The sequence below is a fragment of the Narcine bancroftii genome, chromosome 5, assembly GCF_036971445.1.
Source record: "Narcine bancroftii isolate sNarBan1 chromosome 5, sNarBan1.hap1, whole genome shotgun sequence".
NCBI lineage: Eukaryota > Metazoa > Chordata > Chondrichthyes > Torpediniformes > Narcinidae > Narcine > Narcine bancroftii.
Window position 1 is genome coordinate 184090474 of NC_091473.1, and position 22725 is coordinate 184113198.

The window sequence follows — 22725 nt, forward strand, 5'->3', positions numbered from 1 at the left end:
GGGAGGGGGTAGGGATGAGAAGATGCCTCACCTGGCAGCCAGGAAGAGCACACAGCTGACGGCGAGGTAGGCCAGAAGCATGAAGAGCCAGACGGCCGGAGAGAAGGGGTCCAGGAAGGAGAAGTATCCTGGCTTCCGACCCTGGGGAGAAGGATGGGGAGGGAGAGGGGGCAGGGGAGAGGAGTGGGTGATCAAAAGGTAGGGAGAGGAAGGGGGAGACAGAGGGAGAAGAGAGTGGTGGAGGGGCAGGGAGAGTGGGAGGGAGGGGTGGGGGGTGTGAGAGAGAGGAGGCAGAGAGGTGGAGAGGAGGGGGAGAAAGAGGGGGAGAGAGGGGAGGGGGGAGAGAGAGGGGGAAGGGGAAGGGGAGAGAGGGGAAGGGGAGAGAGGGGAAGGGGAGAGAGAGGGGGAAGGGGAGAGAGAGAGGGAAGGGGTGAGAGAGGGAGGAGGAGAGAGAGGGAGGAGGGGAGAGAGGGAGGAGGGGGAGAGGGAGGGGGAAGAGAGGGAGGAGGGGGAGAGAGGGAGGAGGGGGAGAGAGGGAGGAGGGGGAGAGAGGAGGGGGAGAGGGAGGAAGGGGAGAGAGGGAGGAAGGGGAGAGAGGGAGGGGGGAGAGAGGAAGGAGGGAGAGAGGGAGGAGGGGAGAGAGAGGCAGGAGGGGAGAGAGGGAGGAGGGGAGAGAGGGAGGAGGGGAGAGAGGGAGGAGGGGAGAGAGGGAGGAGGGGAGAGGGAGGAGGGGAGAGAGGGAGGAGGGGAGAGAGGGAGGAGGGGAGAGAGGGAGGAGGGGAGAGAGGGAGGAGGGAGAAGGAGGGAAGGAGAGAAGGGGAAAGTAGGGTGGTGCAGATGGAGGGGAGGGGTTTAGGCATCCCAGGGAGAGAGGGAAGAGCAAGGAGATTGGGGAAGGAGAGGGAAGTTGGGGAGGGGAAGGGGAGAGGTAGGAAAGAAGGGAAGGGACAGAGGAGGAAGGAGAAAGGGAGAGATATGGGAGTCAGAGAGAAGGGGAGGAGAGAGGGTGAAAATGATTGGAGAGGAAGAGAGGAGGGGAGAGGGTGAGGATAGAGGGGGAGAGTAAGGAGAAAGAAAAAGAAAGAGGGAGGAATGAGTGGGTGGAGGAGGGGAGGGGAGGAGAAGGGAGGAGGAAAGAGGTGAGAGGGTGGATGGGGAGGGGAGGAGATGAGGAGAAGAATGACAGAGGATCCAGAGGAGAAAAGAGGAAGGGCGAGAGGTAGAACATGGGTGGAGGAGAGGAAGGGAATAGGGTAGAGGTAGTGGGAGAGAGAGAGAGAGAGAGAGAGAGAGAGAGAGAAAGAGTGTGTGTGAGAGAGAGGACAAGAGAGATTATCAGGTGGCTATTCCGGTACCGGTGAGTGGAAAAGAGAGCGAAAGCTCCAGCCTTTGTTCCATTCCATCTCCAGGGGCCAACGCTTGTTACAGGTCTTGGGAGATTTAGGGAGGGTTTCAATGGCAAATGGAGTGTTCATCAATATGGGTGGGGCTGTGTAAACAGTGCTGTGCATGCAGACCCCATAAATAGGCTTGTGCAGTCAGTGGCAGCAGTGACCATCCTTGGGAGGGGTGGCCTTTTCTGAGTGGGGGGGGGGGGCAAAGAGAGGGAAATCATTTTTCAAAATTTTTTGTCCTGGGACCTTGAGGAGATCTCATAGCAGCAGTGAGTCACATCTTGTGAGCTGTGGGAGTGGAGAGACGGTGGGGAAAGTGTGTAGGGAAGAGGAGACTGTAGGGAGAGTCTGTACATAGGGAAGACGTGACTGTACGGAGCGTGTGCAAATAGATATTAGAACAATTACAGCACAAAAAACAGGCCACCTCAGCCCCTCTAGTCTGTGTTGGGAAGGGGCAATAGAGCTGGATACTGTAGGGAGTGTATGTAAATAGGTGTGTGGAAACTGAAGGGAGCATGTGTAAATAGGTATTGGGTTGGGGACTGGAGGGAGCGTGTGTAAATTGGGAAGGGGAGATTGTAGGGATCATGTATAAATAGGGGTGCAAGACTGTAAGGAGTGTGTGTAAATAGGTGTGGAGAGACTAGGAGTGTTTGTAAATAGAGGGGAGACTGTAGCGAGCTTGTGTAATTAGTTGTGGGAAGACTAGGGAGCGTGAGTAAATATGTGTGCGGAGACTGTAGGAAATGTGTGTAAACAGGGGTGAGGAGCTGAAGGGAACGTGTGTAAATAGGGGTATGAGACAATGTGTGTAAATTTGGGTGGGGAGATTTAATGGAGCATGTGTAAATAGAGGAGGGGAGAATGTAGGGAGCATGTGTAAATGATGCCACAGAACTTAGGGAACATGTGTAAATGATGCATCACACCTTAGGGAACGTGTGTAAATGATGTAGCAGACCTTTTGAAGCCTGTGTCAATGGCAGAGGAGCATGTGTAAAGAACATTGGACTCTAGGGAACATGTGTCAATGACAGAGGGGTTCTAAGGAGAATGTCAATGGCAGGAGATTGTGCGTCAATAACAAAGGAGTGTGTATAAATGATACTCGGCTCCAGGGAGCTTGTTTCAGGACACTGACCCAGAGAGCATGTGTCAATGGCAGGATGGCGTGCGTAAAGACACTGGGCCCCCAGGGAGAGCATGTCAATGGCAGAATAGCGTGTGTAAAGACACTGGACCCAGGGAGAGAATGTCAATGGCAGAGGGGTGTGTGTAAAGACACTGGGCCCCCAGGGAGAGCATGTCAATGGCAGAATAGCGTATGTAAAGACACTGGACCCAGGGAGAGAATGTCAATGGCAGAGGGGTGTGTGTAAAGACACTGGGCCCCCAGGGAGAGCATGTCAATGGCAGAATAGCGTGTGTAAAGACACTGGACCCAGGGAGAGAATGTCAATGGCAGAGGGGTGTGTGTAAAGACACTGGGCCCCAGGGAGTGTGTGTCAATGGCGGAATGGCGTGTGTAAAGACACTGGGCCCCAGGGAATGCGTGTCAATGGCGGAATGGCGTGTGTAAAGACACTGGGCCCCAGGGAATGCGTGTCAATGGCAGAGGGGCGTGTGTAAAAACACTGGGCCCCAGGGAGTGCGTGTCAATGGCAGAATGGCGTGCGTAAAGACACTGGGCCCCAGGGAGAGAATGTCAATGGCAGAAGGGTCTGTGTAAAGACACTGGACCCCAGGGAGTGCATGTCAATGGTGGAATGGCGTGTGTAAAGACATTGGGCCCCAGGGAGAGCATGTCAATGGCAGAGGGACGTGTGTAGAGACACTGGGCCCCAGGGAGAGCATGTCAATGGCGGAATGGCATGAATAAAGACACTGGGCCCCAGGAAGTGCATGCCAATGTCAAGTCTCACCATGTGCATTCTGTAAAGGATGCTGATGCCCAGAGTCATGAAAGGCTTGGAGAAGTCGATGACCTTCTCCCTCTCGGCCGTGATGGTGAAAGCAGCGACAGCGAGGTCAGCTTTCTGCAGAGACACAAACCGAGGTGAGTGGCACTGCACTGGACCCCTGGAATAGGGGACACACAGGCTGACTCACACTGGGGTGAGTGATCAAAGGGAGGGTCCTAGATTACCTCACCCTCCATTGGAGCCTCACACTCTCCTCCCTCTGCCCCTCACATTCCCCCTCCCTCAGTCCCTCACTCTCCCCTTCCTCTGCCCCTCACACTCCCCTCCCTGTCCCTCCCACTCCCCTCCCTCATGTTCCTTGCACTCCCCTCCCTCGGTCCCTCGCACTCCCCTCCCTCATGTCCAACACTCCCCTCCTTCTACCCCTCACTCCCCCTCCCTCTGTCCCTCACACTCCTTCCCTCTGCCCTTCACACTCCCCTCCCTTGGACCCTCACTCTCCCCATGTCGGTTCCTCACTCTCCCCTCCCTCGTGTCCCTCACACTCCCTCCCTCGTGTCCCTCACACTCCCTCCCTCTGCCCTTCACCCTCTCTCCACCTCGTGTCTATCTCTTCCTTCATCTCCCCGTCACTGTCTTCCCTTCTGTTTCCCCTTCCATCTCTCCCTCCCACTCCTTCCTTCAATCTATGGGGATAAAGAATGGGGGGAGAAGGTTGAGGAGGGGAGTAGAGAAGAGAGGAGGGAAGGGTGGGGGATGTGGAGACTGGAAGAGGAGAGGGGACCACTCCTACCCTCCCTCCAGATCAGCTCCCCCATCTTGCCAGTCCAGGAACTGTTGGGTTCGGGAGCACATTACAGTTATGAGGAGTGGAGAGGTTGGGGAGGGACCACTCCTACCCTCTGGATCAGCTCCCCCACCATGCCGGTCCAGGAGCCGTTGGGTTCGGGAGCGCCGTACAGCCCGTCCTCCACAAGTTTGATGCGAAAGTTGAACTTGAGGATGTCCCCTAGTTCGCGGAGCATGTCAACACAGAACCCCTCGTACTGCTCCTCCTCCTGAAGATCCTGGTAGTTCCGTTTCCGCATCACGTACGGGTTTTCCTACAGGGAACACAGGCATCACACTGGATTTGGTGGTACGCATTCCCAATGCACGAACTTGCACACTCACCTTAGGCACGCCCTCCCACCGCACAGATTCGCACACCCACCACATGGGCTCGCACACACATCGTGCAGGCTTGCATATCCATGGAGTAGGCTCTCACGTTTCCAGAGTGCAGCTCTCGAACACCCAGAGCACAGAGGGTGGGGAAGGGGAGAGAAATGGTTGGGAGGGGAGGGAGAGAGTAGGAGGGGATAGGGTGAAGAGGTTTGGAGGAGAGGAGGAGGGTTGGAAGAGAGGAAGAGGGGTGGAGGAAAGGGTGGGGGATGGGGAGAGTTGAAGGAGAGGAGGTGAGGCAGAGGAAGAGGGAGGGAGAGAGAGGGGCTAGGTGAGGGATGGGTGGATGGATGAGATGATGGATGGGGGTGAGTGGGAGATTATATGGGAGGGGGTGGGTGGGGGAATGGATGGGAGGGAATAGATGGGAGGAAGGGGTAGAGGAATAATGCGGGGACTCAATGAGGATCGTGGGGGGTGGGTTGGTGGGGGTGGGGGTGGAGTGAGGTGGGGGGATGGGGGGAAGGGGTGAGGCAATGGCCCACTCACCAGGATGGTGGTGACGATCAGGGTCTTGTTGATGAGGCTCTGGGACACGTTGACATGGAGAAAGGCCGCCTCCATGCTGAGGCCCCGGCTCGAGTGCCAGATCCCAATCTGGGGTGGGGGGGGTGGGAAGAATCGCAGTCAGTCACCCCCACCAGGACTCCCTAGCCCAACCCCACCCCAACATCCCCCGTCCATCCATCACCTTTACTCCTAGCCACCCCCACAGCTCCCACACCCACCCATACCCTGTCACCCTGACCTAGTTACCCCCACAACCATCCATACCCCCACCCCGTCACCCTGATTTCCAGTCACCTTCACACTCACCCACACACTGACCCAGTCACCCCCATGCCCACCCACATCCCATCACCTTGACTCCCAGTCACACCCATGCCCATCTACACCCCTCCCCTTGTCACCCTGACTGTCACCTCCACACCCACCCACACCCTGACCCAGTCACCCCCATGCCCACCCACACCCCATCACCTTGACTCCCAGTCACACCCATGCCCATCTACACCCCTCCCTTGTCACCCTAACTCTGTCACTTCCACACCCACCCACACCCTGACCCAGTCACCCCCATGCCCACCCACATCCCATCACCTTGACTCCCAGTCACACCCATACCCATCTACACCCCTACCCTTATCACCCTGACTCCCAGTCGCCCCACATCCCCCAAGTCCTGCCCCCCCTCTCAACCCTCACCCCCAATTTGTGAGCTGGAGTCGACATAACTGCCTGAGTTGATACTGCTGAATCTGCCCCTCCCTCCCCCACCCCCTTCCCCACCCCTACTAACCATCTTTACCTCCCCTGCCCCTCCCTTACCCCCCACCGCCCCTCCTCTACCCCTCCCATATCTTCCCCACCACCTGCCCCTACTCCATACCCTGCACCTCCTCTTGACTCTCCCTCGTCCAGCCCCTCTTCCACCTTACCCTTCCCCTCCCCCACCCCACGCCCTTTCCCCACCACACCCCCACCCCTCGGCTGGGTGTGGAGCCTTCTCTGTGGGACCCCAGCCTCTAGTGCAGCCATGGGCTCAAGAGGAGATGCAGCTGAGGGGACATGAACACTGGAATTGGGTGATGGGAACACCATGACCAGGGGAAGGTAACACCAGGATTATGCCAGGATGGGAATGCTGGGTCTGGGGATTTGGAATGCCAGGATCAGGGCACAGAATGCTGGGATCGGGGGGTGGGGAAACGGGAGTGCTAGAATTCCGGGATTGATCGACAGGAAAGCTAGGTTCCGGGACGGGAAAGCCGGGATCAGGGGATGGGAATGCTGGGATTGGGAGCAGGCAACGACAGGGACTGGAGAACAGAAAAGCCGGGATTGGGAGCAGGGAACGTCGGGAACAGGTAACAGGAACACTGGGATCGGAGGATGAGATCGCTGGAATTAGGAACGAGGATTGGAATGCTGGGATTGGGCGACAGGAATGCCAGAATTGGGCGACGGGAACTCAGGGGGAGGGGGTCAGGATAATCGGGATTGGGAGATGGGAATGTGGGGATCGAGGGAGTAGAATGCAGGGTTTAAGGGGAGAACGTCAGGATAGGGGGACAGGAACACAGGGATAAGGTATGGAACACCAGGATTGGTGGATGGAATGCCAGGATTGAGGGATGGAACGCTGGGATCGAGGGATGGAAAGCAGGGATCGAGGGACAGAATGCCGGGATCGAAGGACGGGAACATGAGGATCAGAGGACACAATGCCAGGACTGAGGAATGGAATGCTGGGATCAGAGGATGGAACGCCGGGATTGGACGATAGAACGTCGAGATTGGAGGATGGAACGCAGTGATCGAGGGACAGAATGCCAGGATTAAAGGACAGGAACACGAGGATTGGAGGACAGAATGCCAGGACTGAGGGATGGAATTCCAGGATCAACGGACAGAACACTGGGATTGAGGGATGGAATGGGATATTGGGGACCAGGAATGCTGGGATCAATGGACTGGAATGCCAGGATTGGGAATGCCTGGATGGGAGGTTTGCAGATCACCCACCTGCCTATGGCTGTCCCTGCCCTGCTCCAGGATCCGCAGTGTGTAGTTCATCCGCTGGCCCTTACTGTTAAACTCTACGTGGCCTGTGAGGCCGTCGTACTCCACCTGGGGGTGGGGAAGGGTATGGGGTGGGCAGGGGTAGGGTGAGACAGGAGAGGGATTGGAGGAGTTGGGGAGCGGGGAGGGAGGGGGAGAGCAATTAGAGGTATAGGGGAGAGAGGGGGTAGGGGAGGCAGGAGAGGGATTAGAGAAGCAGAGGAGAGGGGGAAGGAGTGGGAGAGTCAGGGTGAGAGGGGTGTAGGAGGGAGGGAGAGCGAGTGGGGGAGACCAAGAAGGGATGGAGGAGTAAGGGACAGATGGGGTGGGGGAGGGAGAGATGCAAACCAAGGAGGGGAGAGTGAGGTGTGGTTGAAGGAAGGAGGGGGTGAAGGAAAGTGAGAGAGGGAAGGGATAGTGGGAGGGGGATTGGGAGGGGAGAGGGAAAGAGGGGAGGGAAGAGGAATGGGAGAAAGGGGAATGGTGAGACGAATTGAGCAATGTGTGAGGGTGCAGCAGAAGGTTGGGGGGTGGGAAGCAGGGAGCCGGGAGTGCAGGGGATCCAGGGGATGGAGGGATGGGGATGAGGTCCAACCTCCAGGATTGGGGAGATAGAGGGTCTGATCTCCATGGTGACAGGGATTCCTGAGGGGGTCTGATCGCTGAAGGAATGGAGGGACGGAGAGGTGAGGTCCAACCTTCAAGATTGGGGAGACAGAGGGTCTGATCTCCATGGTGACAGGGATTTCTGAGGGGGTCTGATCTCTGGGGAGCGAAGGAACAAGGTGGGGGGGGGGGTTCCAACCTCCAGGGGCAGGGAGACAGGAGTTTAATTTTCAAGGGAGATGGGGATTCCTGGGAGGGCGGTCTGATCTCCAGAGAAGGGGATGGGGAGGATAGGGGGTCAGGAGGAAAGGGTGTTCTGACCTCTGGGGCAGAGAGATGGGTTGTAAGGGTGGGGTTGAGAGGGGGTCTGACCTCAGGGTTCATGGGGGTACGGGGAAAGATGGGGAATCCAACCTCTGGGGCTTGGAAATAGGAGTTTGATCTCTGGGGGGGTGGGGGGGGGGAATCAGGATTCCTGGAGGGTTCTGACCTCTAGGACAGGGGAAGAGGACAGGACAGGGCCTGACCCTCCAGGGCATGGGGGGTGATGTCATTGGAGGCCTGACCTCAGGCCAATAACATAGGATGGGGCCTGACCTCTGTGTTTTGGGGGGGGGTGCAAGGATGGGGGAGGTCAGGTCGAGGATCCCAGGGCACTGCCCCTACTCACCGTGCGCAGGTAGTTCATGAGGCTGGTGCCATGTTGCCAGATCTGCGAGGTGCTGCAGGAGAGGGGCCGCAGGCCGATCTCCTGGCTACGGTTCAGTTCCCGCACTGCGTTCACCACTACGTGCACCGCGTCAAACATCAGGGCCGACGGGAGCTGCAGGGGAGGGAGAGGGGTCAGCGGCAGCAATGGCTGGAGGGGACAAGGACGGGGGGGTGGGGTGAGAGAGGGGCGGGAAGTGGAGTGTGGAGAGAGGGAAGGATAGGGGAAAGGGACTGGGGACCAAGAAAGAGGGGAGAGGAGGGACAGGCTGGAGAGGGAGATGGTAGGGGAGGGAGGAAAGCAGTGGAGGGGAGGGGGAAATGTGGAGGGAAAGAAGGAAGGGACAGAGGTTTGGGGTGCAGAAAAGGGAGGAGCAGAGGGAGGGGGAGTGTGGAAAAGAGAGAGGGCGGAGAGGAGGGAAAGGGGTGGAGTGGGAGAGCGAGAGGATGGGAGGGGAGGGAGGGGTGTCAGAGGTGGCAATCTGGGGAGGGAGAGAGGAAGGAAGGGGATGGGGAGGGGAAGAAGGAGGGAGAGGTGTCAGTGGCGGCAACTACTGGTGAAAGGGGTGAGAGGAGGTAAGGGAGAAAGAAGGTGGTGAGGAAGGAGGGAGGGGAGAGGGAGAGCTGTTAGTGACAACATGACTGGGGAGGGGAGAGGAGATGGAAGAGGGAGTGGGGGGATGGAGGGAAAGGGAAGAGGGAGAAGATATGGGAGAAGGAAGAGAGAGGTGACAGAGAGGGAGGGGAGGGGGCGGTTGAGGGTGGGGGAAAGGCAGAGGGGAAGATGAGAGAGGGAGTTTGTGAAGGGGAAGAAAAGGGGAGGGGTGAGAGGGGAGGGAGAGGGGTGAGAGGGGAAGGGGAGAGGAGATGAGATGGAGGGGGAGAGAGGGGGAGGAGGGAAGGGCAAGGAGATGGGAGAGGTAGAGAAGGGTAGGGGGCAGAGGAGATGGAAGAGGCAGGTGAGAGGCTGCAAGGGTGGGGGGAAGGGTGATGGGACCTTTCCCATTAGAAACGTACATTAACAACTCAGGTGAAAAAAAAATGGCGGAGCGGCCACTGGTTAGGACCCATGAGAGTGGGGAGCGGAGACAAGCGCTACTCTGCAGGGTCCTACTTCCTGCTTCTATTGCCAACAGTTCCGAACAGGCTTTAAATACCCTGTTTTAATCATGTAACCACGAAGTGCCCAGAATGGTGGTACCTTTGCTGGAGAGCCAACAGACTCCGGGGAGCAGTGGACTGATACAGGCAGAAACGAGAACACCCACCTCCCTGCTGTTGAGAAGGAGAAGCAGAGGACACAACCCTACAGGGAAGGTGACCACGGCAGCCAGCCAGCAAGGGACTCAGCAGCTGAGAGCCCCCCCCACAGGCTCTAGTCAGTTGGCAACTTGCCATCAAAAGACTTGTTCCTGCTACAGGCTGCTGCCGACATGGTTGAAGGACCCACATCAGCATGGGGCATGCTGGAGAATGGCTCATAGGAATCTGGTATCAGAACCTGGATTTGCGAGGGTGCTGAGGGCAAGAAGGGCTCCCAAAGTATCTCAGATGCTGAAGGCTCCCTGATCATATCAGAAGTTTGGATCTGGAGCTCGGGTGGCTGATGGATCAAACAGGAGTCTGCAGGAGCGCTGGAGGAGAATCCATAGACCCTCAGTGGCTCTGAAGGGACTCTCTTTTGCTTCTCTTTCTATTGTTGGGGGCGCTGGGCAACACTCATGGTGACTCTTTGTTTGCCTTATGGCAGACGAAAGTTGACTTATATTATGTCTGCAAATTTAAGTTCTTGGGAGTCACTATCTCAGAGGATATTTCCTGGACCCAACACACAAATGATATCATAAAAAAAGCACGTCAGTGCCTCTACTTCCCCAGAAGTTTGCGGAGGTTTGATGCGACATCGGAAACCCTGACAAATTTCTACAGATGAGTGGTGGGAAGTTTGCTGACTTGCTGCATCATGGTCTGGTATGGGGGACACCAATATCCCCAAGTGAAAAGCCCTGCAAAAGGTAGTGGACACAGCCTATAACATCACGGGTGAAACTGTCCCCACTGTTGAGATTATCTATAGGGAACATTGCCGTCGGAGGGTGAGGCAGAGCTGCGATTTTTCTCTTTGAAGTGTAGAAAGATGAGAGGAGACTTGACAGAGGTCTACAAATTTATGAGGGTGAACAGCCAGTACCTTTATCCCGGGGTAGGAGTAGCAAACACCAGAGGACATCTGTACAAAGTGAAGGGAGGAAAGTTTAGGGGAAACATCAGTGGCAAGTTTTTTTCTTAAACACAGAGTTGTAGGTGCCTGGAATGCATTTCCAGGAGAGTGGTGGAGGCTGAAACATTAAGGGCATATAAAAGACTCTGAGACAGGCATGTGGATGAAAGAAAAATAGAGGGTTACGAGAAAGGTTTTTTTTGTATATAACAAGTAGGCACAACATCATCTGTCCTCTGCTGTAATGTTCTCTGGGCATTGAAATTACATATCTCTTCCCCTAGCTCCACTCTCTGCCTTCTGCAGGGACCACCCTCTTTGTGACTCCCTTGTCCACTCCTCCCTTCCCACTAATCGCCTCCTCAGCGCCTACCCCTGTGACTGCATGAAATACTCCACTTGCGCCCACACCACCATTTTGGGACCCAAACAGTCCATCCAAGTGAATCTGCTGTTGTGGTCTCCTCTACATCGGAGAGTCTGGACGCAGATTGGGTGATCGTTTTGTTGAGCACCTTTGTTCCATCCGCCACAATAGCAGGGACCTCCCAAAGACCACCTATTTCAATTCCACCCTCCATTCCCATACCGACATGTCTGTCCAAGTCCACATGCACAGTGCTCTCTCTCTCTCTCTCTCTCTCTCCCCCACTTCCTTCTTCATACAGAGAGCTATCCCCTCCCTCAATCTCTTCTCAGCTTTTTTCTCTTCTGCCCTCCCATCATATCCACCTCTGTCATGTGAACCTGTGATGCCCCCCCGGTCTACCCCAAACCATTTTATTCTGACACCTGCCTGCTTTTTTCTCATAGCTTGACGAAGGGCTCAGGTCTGAAACTGCCTCCTATGGACCGCTGCATGACCTCCTGAGTTTCTCCAGCACTTTTGGGCATTGAATTGAAATCCCAATGGTCTTGCTCTTCACCTCCCACATCTTCTGACATCTCTGGGCCCTCTTTTCCAGCTTCTTTCCCCCATTTATAAATGTTCCTACGCCTGCTCTCACTTTGAACCTGGGTCGCTGGTGCTGTAACAGCATTGTGCTAATCGCTTCAGTAACTGTGCTGAGAGATTTCCCCAAAAATCAAGAAAAGTCTGCACGGGCTGGGGTTGAGGGAAACACATAAAGGTGCAGGAGAAATTTAGCAGGTCATGCAGCATCCATGGGAAGTAAAGGGTAACCAGCTTTTCAGGCCTGAGCCCTTTTTCAGATAGAGCCAAAAATAGACAGTGGAGGAGGAGGACTGGCTAACGGGTAAGAGGTGAAACACGAAAGTCTGCAGACACTGAGATTGTTTAAAAAAAAAAGCAATGCTGGAGGAACTCAGCCAGTCTTGCAGTGACCATAAAAGGTAAAGATATATTACTAACATTTCGGGCCTGAGCTTTTCTTCAAGGTATAAACAAAAAGCAGGCAGGTGTCTTATAAGAGGAAAGGTGAGAATTGATGTTGGCTCTGTGAAAGGAGACAGAGGGAAGAAAGCAAGAGAGAGAGAGAGAGAGAACAAAAACTAGAAGTAAGGAGATGGGAAAAAAGAAGGGGAGGGTTTCTCACCTTTCTTCTTATCATATCCAATGAACACCTTTTGTGTCTGGAGGTCAGTGACTAGTGGAGTTCTGCAGGGATCCTTTTTGGCCCTGCTCTTTGTGATTTTTTATAAATGACCTACATGAAGAAGCGGAAGGATGGGTCAGTAAGCTTGCAGATGATACGAAGGTCGGAAGAGTCGTGGATAGTGCTAAAGGTTATTGTGGGTTACAAAAGGATACAGAGAGGATGCAGAATTGAACGGAAAAGTGGTAGATGGGATTTAATCTGGATTTGTGCGAGGTGATGCATTTTGTAAGGTCAAACCAGAAGGGTGAGTGCAGGGTTAATGGTCGGTTACTTTACAGTGTGGAGGAACAGAGTGACCTTGGGGTCCAAATCCGTACATCTCTCAGCGCTGCTGTGCAGGTTGATAGGATAGTTAAGAAGGCCTATGGGATGCTGAGCTTTATTAGTCAGGGGATTGAGTTCGAGAGTCAAGAAGTCATGTGGCAAATCTGCAAATCTACAAATCTCTGGTGAGACCACACTTGAAGTGATGTGATCAGTTCTTGTCACCTTGTTACAGGAAGATTGTGGAAGCTATGGAGAAGGTGCAGACGAGATTTACTAGGATGTTGCCTGCATTGGGAAACAAGTCTTATGAGGCAAGATTAGCAGACCTGAGGCTTTTCTCTTTGGAGTGTAGAAGGATGAGAGGAGACTTGATAGAGGTCTGCACAGTCTGAGAGGCAGAGATAGGGTGGACAGCCAGCACCTTTTTCCCAGGGCAGGAATAATAAACACCAGAGGTCTGGTACAAAGTGAAGGGAGAAAGGTTTAGGGGAGACATCAGGGGCAAGTTTTATTTTTACACTGGAATGCCCTGCCAGGTTTGGTGGTGGAGGCTGAAACTCTGGGGCATTTAAGAGACTCTTAGATGGATGAAAGAAAAATAGGGGGTTATGAGGTAGGAAGGTTTTGGTAATTTTTGGTAGGAATATTAGGTCAGCGCAACAAATACGGCTGAAGGGCCTGTAATGTCCTATGTCTGTTGTTCTGGACTGCACCCCCTTCCGTTCTTCCCCCTTTCTCTCTGATCTTTTTTTCAGACGTCTGCCTGATTTTTGCTCATACCTTTAAGAAGAGTTCAGGCCCAAAACATTGGTAATATATATTTTTAAAAAATATTTATAAATTTTAAACAATATCAAACATTACATTAAATTCAAAAATTATCCAAAAAAATTATACATGTGGTAAATATAAAAGAAAGCCCACTGCTGCCCTAAAAAAGAGAAGAAAGGACCCGAGAAATTCAAGGGAATAAGGCATTTATAACATAAATTCTAATATTGAAGGTTACCAAGAGTGAGATTATCAGAGAGTTTATCAAACATACAAACCCAAATTATGTATATATGGGTGCCATATTTTGCAAAATATTTATTTATAAAATATAAGTGAAATATATTATTTTGTAAACTATATGTTATCTTCTCTAATTGTATACAACTACGAAGTTCTGCGTGCCATCTTTCCATACCTAAATTATATTGATATTCTATCCATTTCCTAGAAACTGCTAAAGAAATTCAATTTGATACATAGTTAATTTTAATTTAGGACTTATAACCTTAACATTACTCAATAAGAATAACATTGGATCCTGTGGGAACTTGACCCCCATAATCCATTCCAAACAATTATCTACTTCCAACCAAAAATATCTGACTTTAGGACACTGCCATGGAGAATGGAAAAAAATTCCTATCTCACGTCCACATCTAAAACATATATCTGATACGGCAGGATTTAATCTATTTAATTTTTGTGGAGTCAAATATAATTAATGCAAAAAAATTATATTGAATTAACCTATATCTTATATTTATAACTTTTGTCATATTATTCCTTCTCATTTATTTGTCTATTTAAATCTATTTTCCATCTAAATCTCAATTTATGCACCCCTAATTTGGGGGCTTTCCTTTGAAGTAAATTATACATTGCAGAAATAAATTTATTTACATTACTAGTACAAATCAGTAATTCCAATTCACTCTGACTAGGTAACGTCAAACTCAGACATATTTTAAGAGACAAAAAGCTTTAATTTGATAATAACAAAATAAAGTATAGTTAGGCACATAAAATTTATTCTTCATTCATTCAAATGTTATAAATTTCTGATTCTCAAAACTATTCTCAATCTTAATACCCATCTGCATCCACATCTTCAAAAGTTGACTATCCATTGAAAACAGAATAAGTCTATTTTGACAGAGGGGCATTTTTCAAGATATTAAACCTTTCATACCTATTTCATTATCAATATTATTTTGCAATTCAATCAGATGTTTCAAAATAGGGGTTTCTGTATTTCCTATTAACAATTTAGAATTCCATTTAAAGATAAAATCCTGTAAATTTATTTCTCCTATTAACCCAAGCAGGAATTTTATCTGAATTAAATAGTAAATTAATAAATCTCAATTGAGCAGTTTTATAACAATTCTTAAATCCCTCCAATTCAAATTTCCAAATCAATTTTTCCTATGCATAAAAACTTCCTAACAATCATATTTAAATCCTTAAAATATTTTTGATGAATTGGAATAGGAATCAACTGAAAAAGATATTGAATTCTAGGAAAATTATTTTTTTTTTTTAATTTTTTTATTTTTCACACCATAAACCACTTGACCATGATACATACATTTTCCTTTTCAAATATATACAGTGTCATTTTCTCCCCCCCCTCCTCCCATCCCACCCTCCCTACCTCCCACCCATCCATTTAAAGTACAAAATCTAAGATACATTAAACCAGTCAAACAATGTTGTCATTCAATAAAAATAAACAAGAAATTCCACTGAGTCAATTCTTTTCATTTCCTTATCCTTTCGTTAATTTAGGTGGTGAATGTCCCCGGTAGGTTTTCTCTATTGTGTTTCATGTATGACTCCCATATTTGTTCAAATATTTCAATATTATTTCTTAAACTATATGTTATTTTTTTCTAATGGAATACATTTATTCATTTCTATATACCATTGTTGTATTTTCAAATTATCTTCCAATTTCCAGGTTGACATAATACATTTTTTTGCAACGGCTAGAGCTATCTTAACAAATCTTTTTTGTGCACCATCCAAATCCAGGTTTCCAGGTTGACATAATACATTTTTTTGCTACGGCTAGAGCTATCTTAACAAATCTTTTTTGTGCACCATCCAAATCAATTCCAAATTTTTTGTTTTTTATGTTACTTAGGAGGAAGATCTCTGGATTTTTTGGTATATTGTTTTCTGTAATTTTATTTAATATCTGGTTTAGATCTTCCCAAAATTTTTCTACTTTCTCACATGTCCAGATTGCATGAATTGTTGTTCCCATTTCGTTTTTACAACGAAAACATCTGTCAGATACTGTTGGGTCCCATTTATTTAACTTTTGAGGTGTAATGTATAGCCTGTGTATCCAGTTATATTTTATCATACATAACCTCGTATTTATTGTATTTCTCATCGTTCCAGAACATAACTTCTCCCATGTTTCCTTTTTTATCTTTATATATAAATCTTGTTCCCATTTTTGTTTAGTTCTACCATTTGTTTCCTCATTCTCTTTTTCTTGCAGTTTAATATACATACTTGTTACAAATCTTTTGATTATCATTGTATCTGTAATCACATATTCAAAGTTACTTCCCTCTGGTAACCTCAGACTGCTTCCCAATTTGTCCTTCAAGTAGGATTTCAATTGGTAATATGCCAGCACTGTATCTTGAGTTATATTGTATTTATCTTTCATTTGTTCAAAGGATAATAATCTATTTCCTGAAAAACAATTTTCTATTCTTTTGATCCCTTTTTTCTCCCATTCTCTAAAGGAAAGGTCATCTATTGTAAAAGGGAGTAACTGATTTTGCGTCATTATTAGTTTTGGTAATTGGTAATTTGTTTTATTCCTTTCCACATGAATCTTCTTCCAAATATTGAGCAGATGATGTAATACTGGAGAACTCCTATGTTGTACCAATTTTTCATCCCATTTATATAATATGTGTTCAGGTATCTTTTCCCCTATTTTATCTAGTTCTAATCTAGTCCAATCTGGCTTTTCCCTTGTTTGGTAAAAATCTGATAGGTATCTTAATTGTGCGGCTCTATAATAATTTTTAAAGTTTGGCAGTTGTAAGCCTTCTTGTTTATACCATTCTGTTAATTTATCTAGTGCTATCCTCGGTTTCCACCCTTTCCATAAAAATTTCCTTATTATTTTCTTTAACTCCTTGAAGAATTTCTCTGTCAAGTGTATTGGCAATGCCTGAAATAGGTATAATATCCTTGGGAAAATGTTCATTTTAATACAGTTTATCCTTCCTATTAGTGTTAATGGTAAATCTTTCCAATGCTCTAAATCGCCCTGTAATTTTTTCATTAGTGGATAATAATTGAGTTTATATAGTTGGCCGAGATTTTTGTTTATTTGTACACCTAGGTATCTTATTGCTTGCATTTGCCATTTAAATGGCGATTCCTTCTTAAATTTTGAGAAATCTGCATTATTCATTGGCATTGCTTCACTTTTATTTACGTTAATCCTGTATCCCGACACTTCTCCATATTCCTTCAATTTCTTATATAATTCTTTTATTGATAGTTCTGGTTCTGTCAAGTATACTATAACATCATCCGCAAATAAACTGATTTTATATTCCTTGTCTTTTATTTTTATCCCTTTTTTATTATTTTCTGTTCTTATCAATTCTGCTAGCGGTTCTATAGCTAACGCGAACAATAAGGGTGATAGTGGGCATCCCTGCCTTGTTGATCTGCTTAAGTTAAATTGCTTTGATATATATCCATTTACTGTCACTTTCGCCAATGGCCCCTTATATAATGCTTTAATCCAATTAATGTACTTCTCTGGTAAACTGAATTTTTGCAATACTTTGAATAAATAATTCCATTCTACTCTGTCAAAGGCCTTCTCCGCGTCTAAAGCAACTGCTACTGCTGGCGCTTTACTCCCTTCTACTGCATGAATTAAGTTAATAAATTTACAAATATTGTCTGTTGTGCGTCTTTTTTTAATAAATCCAGTTTGGTCTAGATTTACCATTTTAGGTACATAATCTGCTAATCTGTTTGCTAATAGTTTAGCTATTATCTTATAATCTGTGTTAAGTAAAGATATTGGTCTATATGACGCTGGTGCGAGTGGATCTTTCCCTTGCTTTAGTATTACTGTAATTATTGCTGTTTTACATGAATCTGGTAAGCTTTGTGTTTTGTCAATCTGGTTGATTACTTCCAGGAGGGGAGGAATTAATAAATCTTTAAATGTTTTATAGAATTCTATTGGGAATCCATCCTCTCCTGGTGTTTTATTATTTGGTAATTTTTTTATTATCTCTTGTATTTCTACTATTTCAAATGGTTCTGTTAATTTATTTTGTTCCTCTATTTGTAATTTTGGTAGTTCAATTTTAGTTAAAAATTCATCTATTTTGCTTTCTTTCCCTTCGTTTTCAGTTCGGTATAATTGTTCATAGAATTCTCTAAAGTTTTCATTGATCTCGTTGGATTATATGTGATTTGTTTGTCTTTTTTCCTTGATGCCAATACCATTTTCTTAGCTTGTTCTGTCTTAAGCTGCCATGCTAGAATTTTGTGCGGTTTTTCCCCTAGTTCATAATATTTCTGTTTTGTCTTCATTATGTTCTTCTCCACCTTATATGTTTGTAGTGTTTCATATTTTATTTTTTTATCTGCCAATTCTCTTCTTTTAGTTGTATCTTCCTTCATTGCTAATTCTTTTTCTATATTTACTATTTCCCTTTCCAACTGCTCTGTTTCCTGATTATAGTACTTCTTCATCTTGGTTACATAACTTATTATTTGCCCTCTAATGAACGCGTTCATTGCATCCCATAGTATAAACTTATCTTTCACTGATTCCGTATTTATTTCAAAGTACATTTTGATTTGTCTTTCAATGAATTCTCTAAAATCCTGCCTTTTAAGTAGCATGGAATTTAATCTCCATCTATACATTCTTGGAGGGATGTCCTCTAACTCTATTGTCAATATCAAGGGTGAATGGTCCGATAATATTCTAGCTTTATATTCTGTTTTTCTTACTCTATCTTCCATACGAGCTGATAACAAAAATAGGTCTATTCTTGAGTATGTTTTATGTCTACCCGAACAATATGAATATTCCTTTTCCTTTGGGTGTTGTTTCCTCCATATATCCAAAAGTTGCATTTCTTGCATCGATTTAATTATAAATTTGGTTACTTTGTTCTTTCTGTTAATTTTTTTCCCAGTTTTGTCCATATTTGAATCCAAATTAAGGTTGAAATCCCCTCCTATTAATATGTTCCCTTGCATATCTGCTATCTTCAAAAAAATATCTTGCATAAACTTTTGATCTTCGTTAGGTGAATATACATTGAGTAGATTCCAAAACTCTGAATATATCTGACATTTTATCATTACATATCTCCCTGCTGGATCTATTATTTCCTCTTCTATTTTAATTGGTACATTTTTACTGATTAATATTGCTACTCCTCTTGCTTTTGAATTATACGACGCTGCTGTTACATGTCCTACCCAATCTCTCTTTAATTTCTTGTGCTCCAATTCAGTTAAATGTGTTTCTTGCACAAATGCTATATCAATTTTTTCTTTTTTCAGTAAATTTAGCAGTTTCTTCCTTTTGATTTGGTTATGTATTCCGTTAATATTTAAAGTCATATAGTTCAGCGTAGCCATTTCATACTTTGTTTATCTTCCCTTTCCTTTTCTCCATCATCACCTTTCCTTCTTATCCATTTCTGCTTTCTTGTTTTGAACACTTTATAAGACAACATTTCTAAAACATCAAACATTTTCCTTATTCTCCTATTTAAAACTTCTTTAACCCCATTCTCCCCTCCCCCTCCTGAGTTGCCATTTATCCCTTGTCGGGCAACCACATCTCCCCTCTCCATTTGGATTTTCAAATTCACTCGCAAATGTCAACTGATTTTGCAGTGACCGTAACTCCTCCCCACCCAGCCCCACCCCGGAAAAGATGTCAATTTTCATATGTAACAAAGGTCACTCTTTTAATTCCCTCCTTATTCCCTCTATTCCCTTTCCTTCCCTTATTAATTCTGATCTATACTCTATATATTTTCCTCTAAATACGGATACACTCATGTATACACATATATACATACACATCTATATATATATTATATATATATATATATATATATATATATATATACCCATATACACACATACATATAGTTTGTGGTCATTTTTACTCTCATTACATGTCTTCATCTCTCTGCTTGTTTTGTAGTTGTTCTGCAAATTTTCGTGCTTCCTCTGGATCCGAGAATAGTCTGTTTTGTTGCCCTGGAATAACTATTTTAAGTACCGCTGGGTACTTTAACATAAATTTATATCCTTTTTTCCATAAGATCGTTTTTGCTGTATTGAACTCCTTCCTCTTCTTCAGGAGTTCAAAACTTATGTCTGGATAGAAAAAATTTTTTTGACCTTTGTATTCCAGTGGCTTTTTGTCTTCTCTTATTTTCTTCATTGCTTTCTCCAATATATTTTCTCTTGTTGTATATCTTAAGAATTTTACTAAAATGGATCTTGGTTTTTGCTGCGGTTGTGGTTTCGGGGCTAGTGTTCTATGTGCCCTCTCTATTTCCATTTCTTCCTGTAATTCTGGTCTTCCTAGGACCCTGGGGATCCAATCTTTTATAAATTCTCTCATATTCTTGCCTTTTTCATCTTCCTTAAGGCCCACTATCTTTATATTATTTCTTCTATTATAGTTTTCCATTATATCTATCTTCTGAGCTAACAGCTCATGTGTCCCTTTAACTTTTTTATTAGATTCTTCTAATTTCTCTTTTAAGTCCTCTACTTCCATTTCTACGATTATTTCTCGTTCTTCCACATTTACCACTCTTTTTCCTATCTCTGATATGACCATTTCTATTTTATTCATTTCTTCTGCATTCTTAATTCTTCTTTTTATCTCATTAAATTCTTGTAATTGCCATTCTTTCACTGATTCCATATTTTCTTTAAAAAAAGATATATCCATTGTCTTGCCTTTCTCTTCTTCTTCTTCCTCCTCTGGGTTGACCATCTGTTGTTTCCTTGTTTTCTTTTTACCCTCTTCTTTCTTGTTGTCGTTATTTTCTGTTTTCTGCACCTGCTGCTGTGTTGCAGGTGTCTCTCTCAGCTGTGGAGATCGACTCCACAGCTGTTCCCCCCTCCCGTCAGTGTGTTTTTTTTCATGCGCGGTTGCGCACTTTTACTCAGCTCTTTGAGCCATTTTTGTAGTCCCGAGCCCGGGACTTCCACTGACCTGAGGGAGCGGGCTTCTCTCTCCGCGGCGGGCCTCCTCGGACAGGTAAGGCCTTCACCTTCTTCCTCCGACGTTCTTTCTTCTTCTCTTCTTCCCGTTGTCTTCGACTTTTCTCTCTTCACTGCCATTTTCTTCTCAATTTTATTTTTACTTTGTTTTAAATTTTAATTTTGTACCTTTGTGTTTTGTGCGTTTTTTTAAAACTTTTCGGGAGAGGGCTGGAATTCCCTGACCGGCCACTACTCCATCACGTGACTCCTCCCGAAAATTATTTATTTTAACACAATTTACCCTACCTATTAAAGTAATAGGCAGGGCATTCCACTTTTTCAAATCTTCATCAATTTTATTGTAAAGGCAAATAATTTAATTTATATAAATTTCTTATATCATTATCAACCCAAATACCTAAATATTTAATACCAGAATCTGGCCACCCAAATTTAATGACCATTAGTATAATCACCCCTAACTAAGGCATAATTTCATTTTTCTCCAATTAATTTTATTCCAGAAATTTCCCCCATATTCTTCCAACCTACCATGTAATTGGGACAAAGAATTTATAGGATCAGTTAATTAAACTAAAACATCAGCAAATAAATTAATTTTATATTCCTCCTGAACCTTTATACATTTAATCTTAGGATATTCTCTAAGATAAAGTAAACAAAGCTGGTGATAAAGGACAACCTTGACAACTTGATCTAGTTAATGAAAAAGAAGCAGATATTTGTCCTTGCATAAGGATTTTTATAGAGCTTTAACCCAATTTGTAAACGTCAGCCCAAAACCAAACTTCTCTAACACGTTAAACAAAAAATGCCATTCTAATCTATCAAAAGTTTTTTCTGTATCCAAAATTACTACCACACTTAAATCACCTCTTTTTTGAATTAAATGAATTAAACTAATTAACCTTTCAACATTATCAGCAGATTGTTGCTTTTTGACAAATTCTGTTTGGTCCATATAAATTAAATTAGGTAAATATTTAGCTAGTCTATTACTAAAATTTTTGCATCAATTTTATAATCCACATTTAATAATGATATAGGACAATAAGACACCAGATTTAATTTATCCTTCTTTGGTATAACTGTAATTATCAGTTGAAATAGATTCCAGTAAGGAATGAGATTCTGCCACTTGCTTTAACATCTCCATTACAGGACGTATTAAAAGATCCTGAAACATCTTATAAAACCATCCTCTCCCAGAGACTTACCATTTTGCAAAGAAATAAGTACTTCACTAAACTTCTCTTGTTGTAAAAGGAGCATCGAAATCTCTTTGATCTTGATGTTTTAAACTAGATAAATTTATCTGAGAAAAAAATTCCTAATTTTAACAATCTCTAGTAGATTCAGACATATAAATTAGAATAAAAATCTTTAAATGAATAATTAATTTCTTGGGGTTTATAAATAATTATCTTTAAGCTTTTCCTAACTGCATTAATTATTCTAGAAGTTTGCTCTGTTTTTAACTGCCAAGCTAAATTCTTATGGCCCTCTCTCCTAATTCATAATTTCTTTGCTTAGTTCTCAATTAATTTTTCCGATCTACAAGTCAGAATCGTATTCTAATAGTTTTTTTCTTTTTTAATATATTTTTTCTCATCTGAAACCTTTCTTTGTAATTCCTTCTCCAAATTTCTATTTCCATTTTTAATCGATCAACCTCTTTCATATAATCTTTTTTTAAATTTTCACTGGAAAATGTATTTGTCCTCTCAAATATGCCTTTATTGTATGTCAAACAATACATTTATTAACAACTAAATTAGAATTTATTTCTAAAAATTCCTGATTTGCTTTCTTATAAGATCACAAAAGTCCCCCCTCTTTAACAATGTAGAATTAAAACTCCACCTATAAACCAATTGCTCCTTTTCCGAATAATATATCTTTACCTCCTATGGACGCTGCGAGACCAGCTGAATTCCTCCAGAATTTCTCTGTGTGTTTTTTTTTACAACAGGTGAGAGGCTGGTTACCTTTTATTTCCCAGGGAATGTGCGTGACCTGCTGAATTTCTCCAGGACGTTTGTTGCCTGGACTGGAAGATTTTAGTCACATGAAGGAGTGAGGTGTGTCAAATGATCAGAGCTATCAGTAGGATAGGCAGTTTTGAAGAAACTCAGCAGGTCAAACAG

At 45.2% G+C, this 22725-nt stretch overlaps 1 protein-coding gene across 10 annotated transcripts in view; it reads right to left on the reverse strand.

The window, feature by feature from the left end:
• Positions 1–22725, reverse strand: part of grik5 (glutamate receptor, ionotropic, kainate 5) — a 64100-nt gene that overhangs the window by 19679 nt on the left and 21696 nt on the right. For 8 of the 10 annotated variants that reach the window (XM_069940099.1, XM_069940097.1, XM_069940098.1 and 5 more), the window contains 7 exons: positions 10611–10649; positions 8382–8534; positions 7070–7174; positions 5033–5140; positions 4219–4422; positions 3320–3433; positions 32–141 (listed from right to left, as the gene is read on the reverse strand). In XM_069940099.1, coding sequence (XP_069796200.1) covers positions 32–141; positions 3320–3433; positions 4219–4422; positions 5033–5140; positions 7070–7174; positions 8382–8534; positions 10611–10649 — 833 coding nt within the window. The remainder of the gene's footprint in view (positions 1–31; positions 142–3319; positions 3434–4218; positions 4423–5032; positions 5141–7069; positions 7175–8381; positions 8535–10610; positions 10650–22725) is intronic. The other 2 variants (XM_069940102.1, XM_069940100.1) reach the window with 1 other exon arrangement.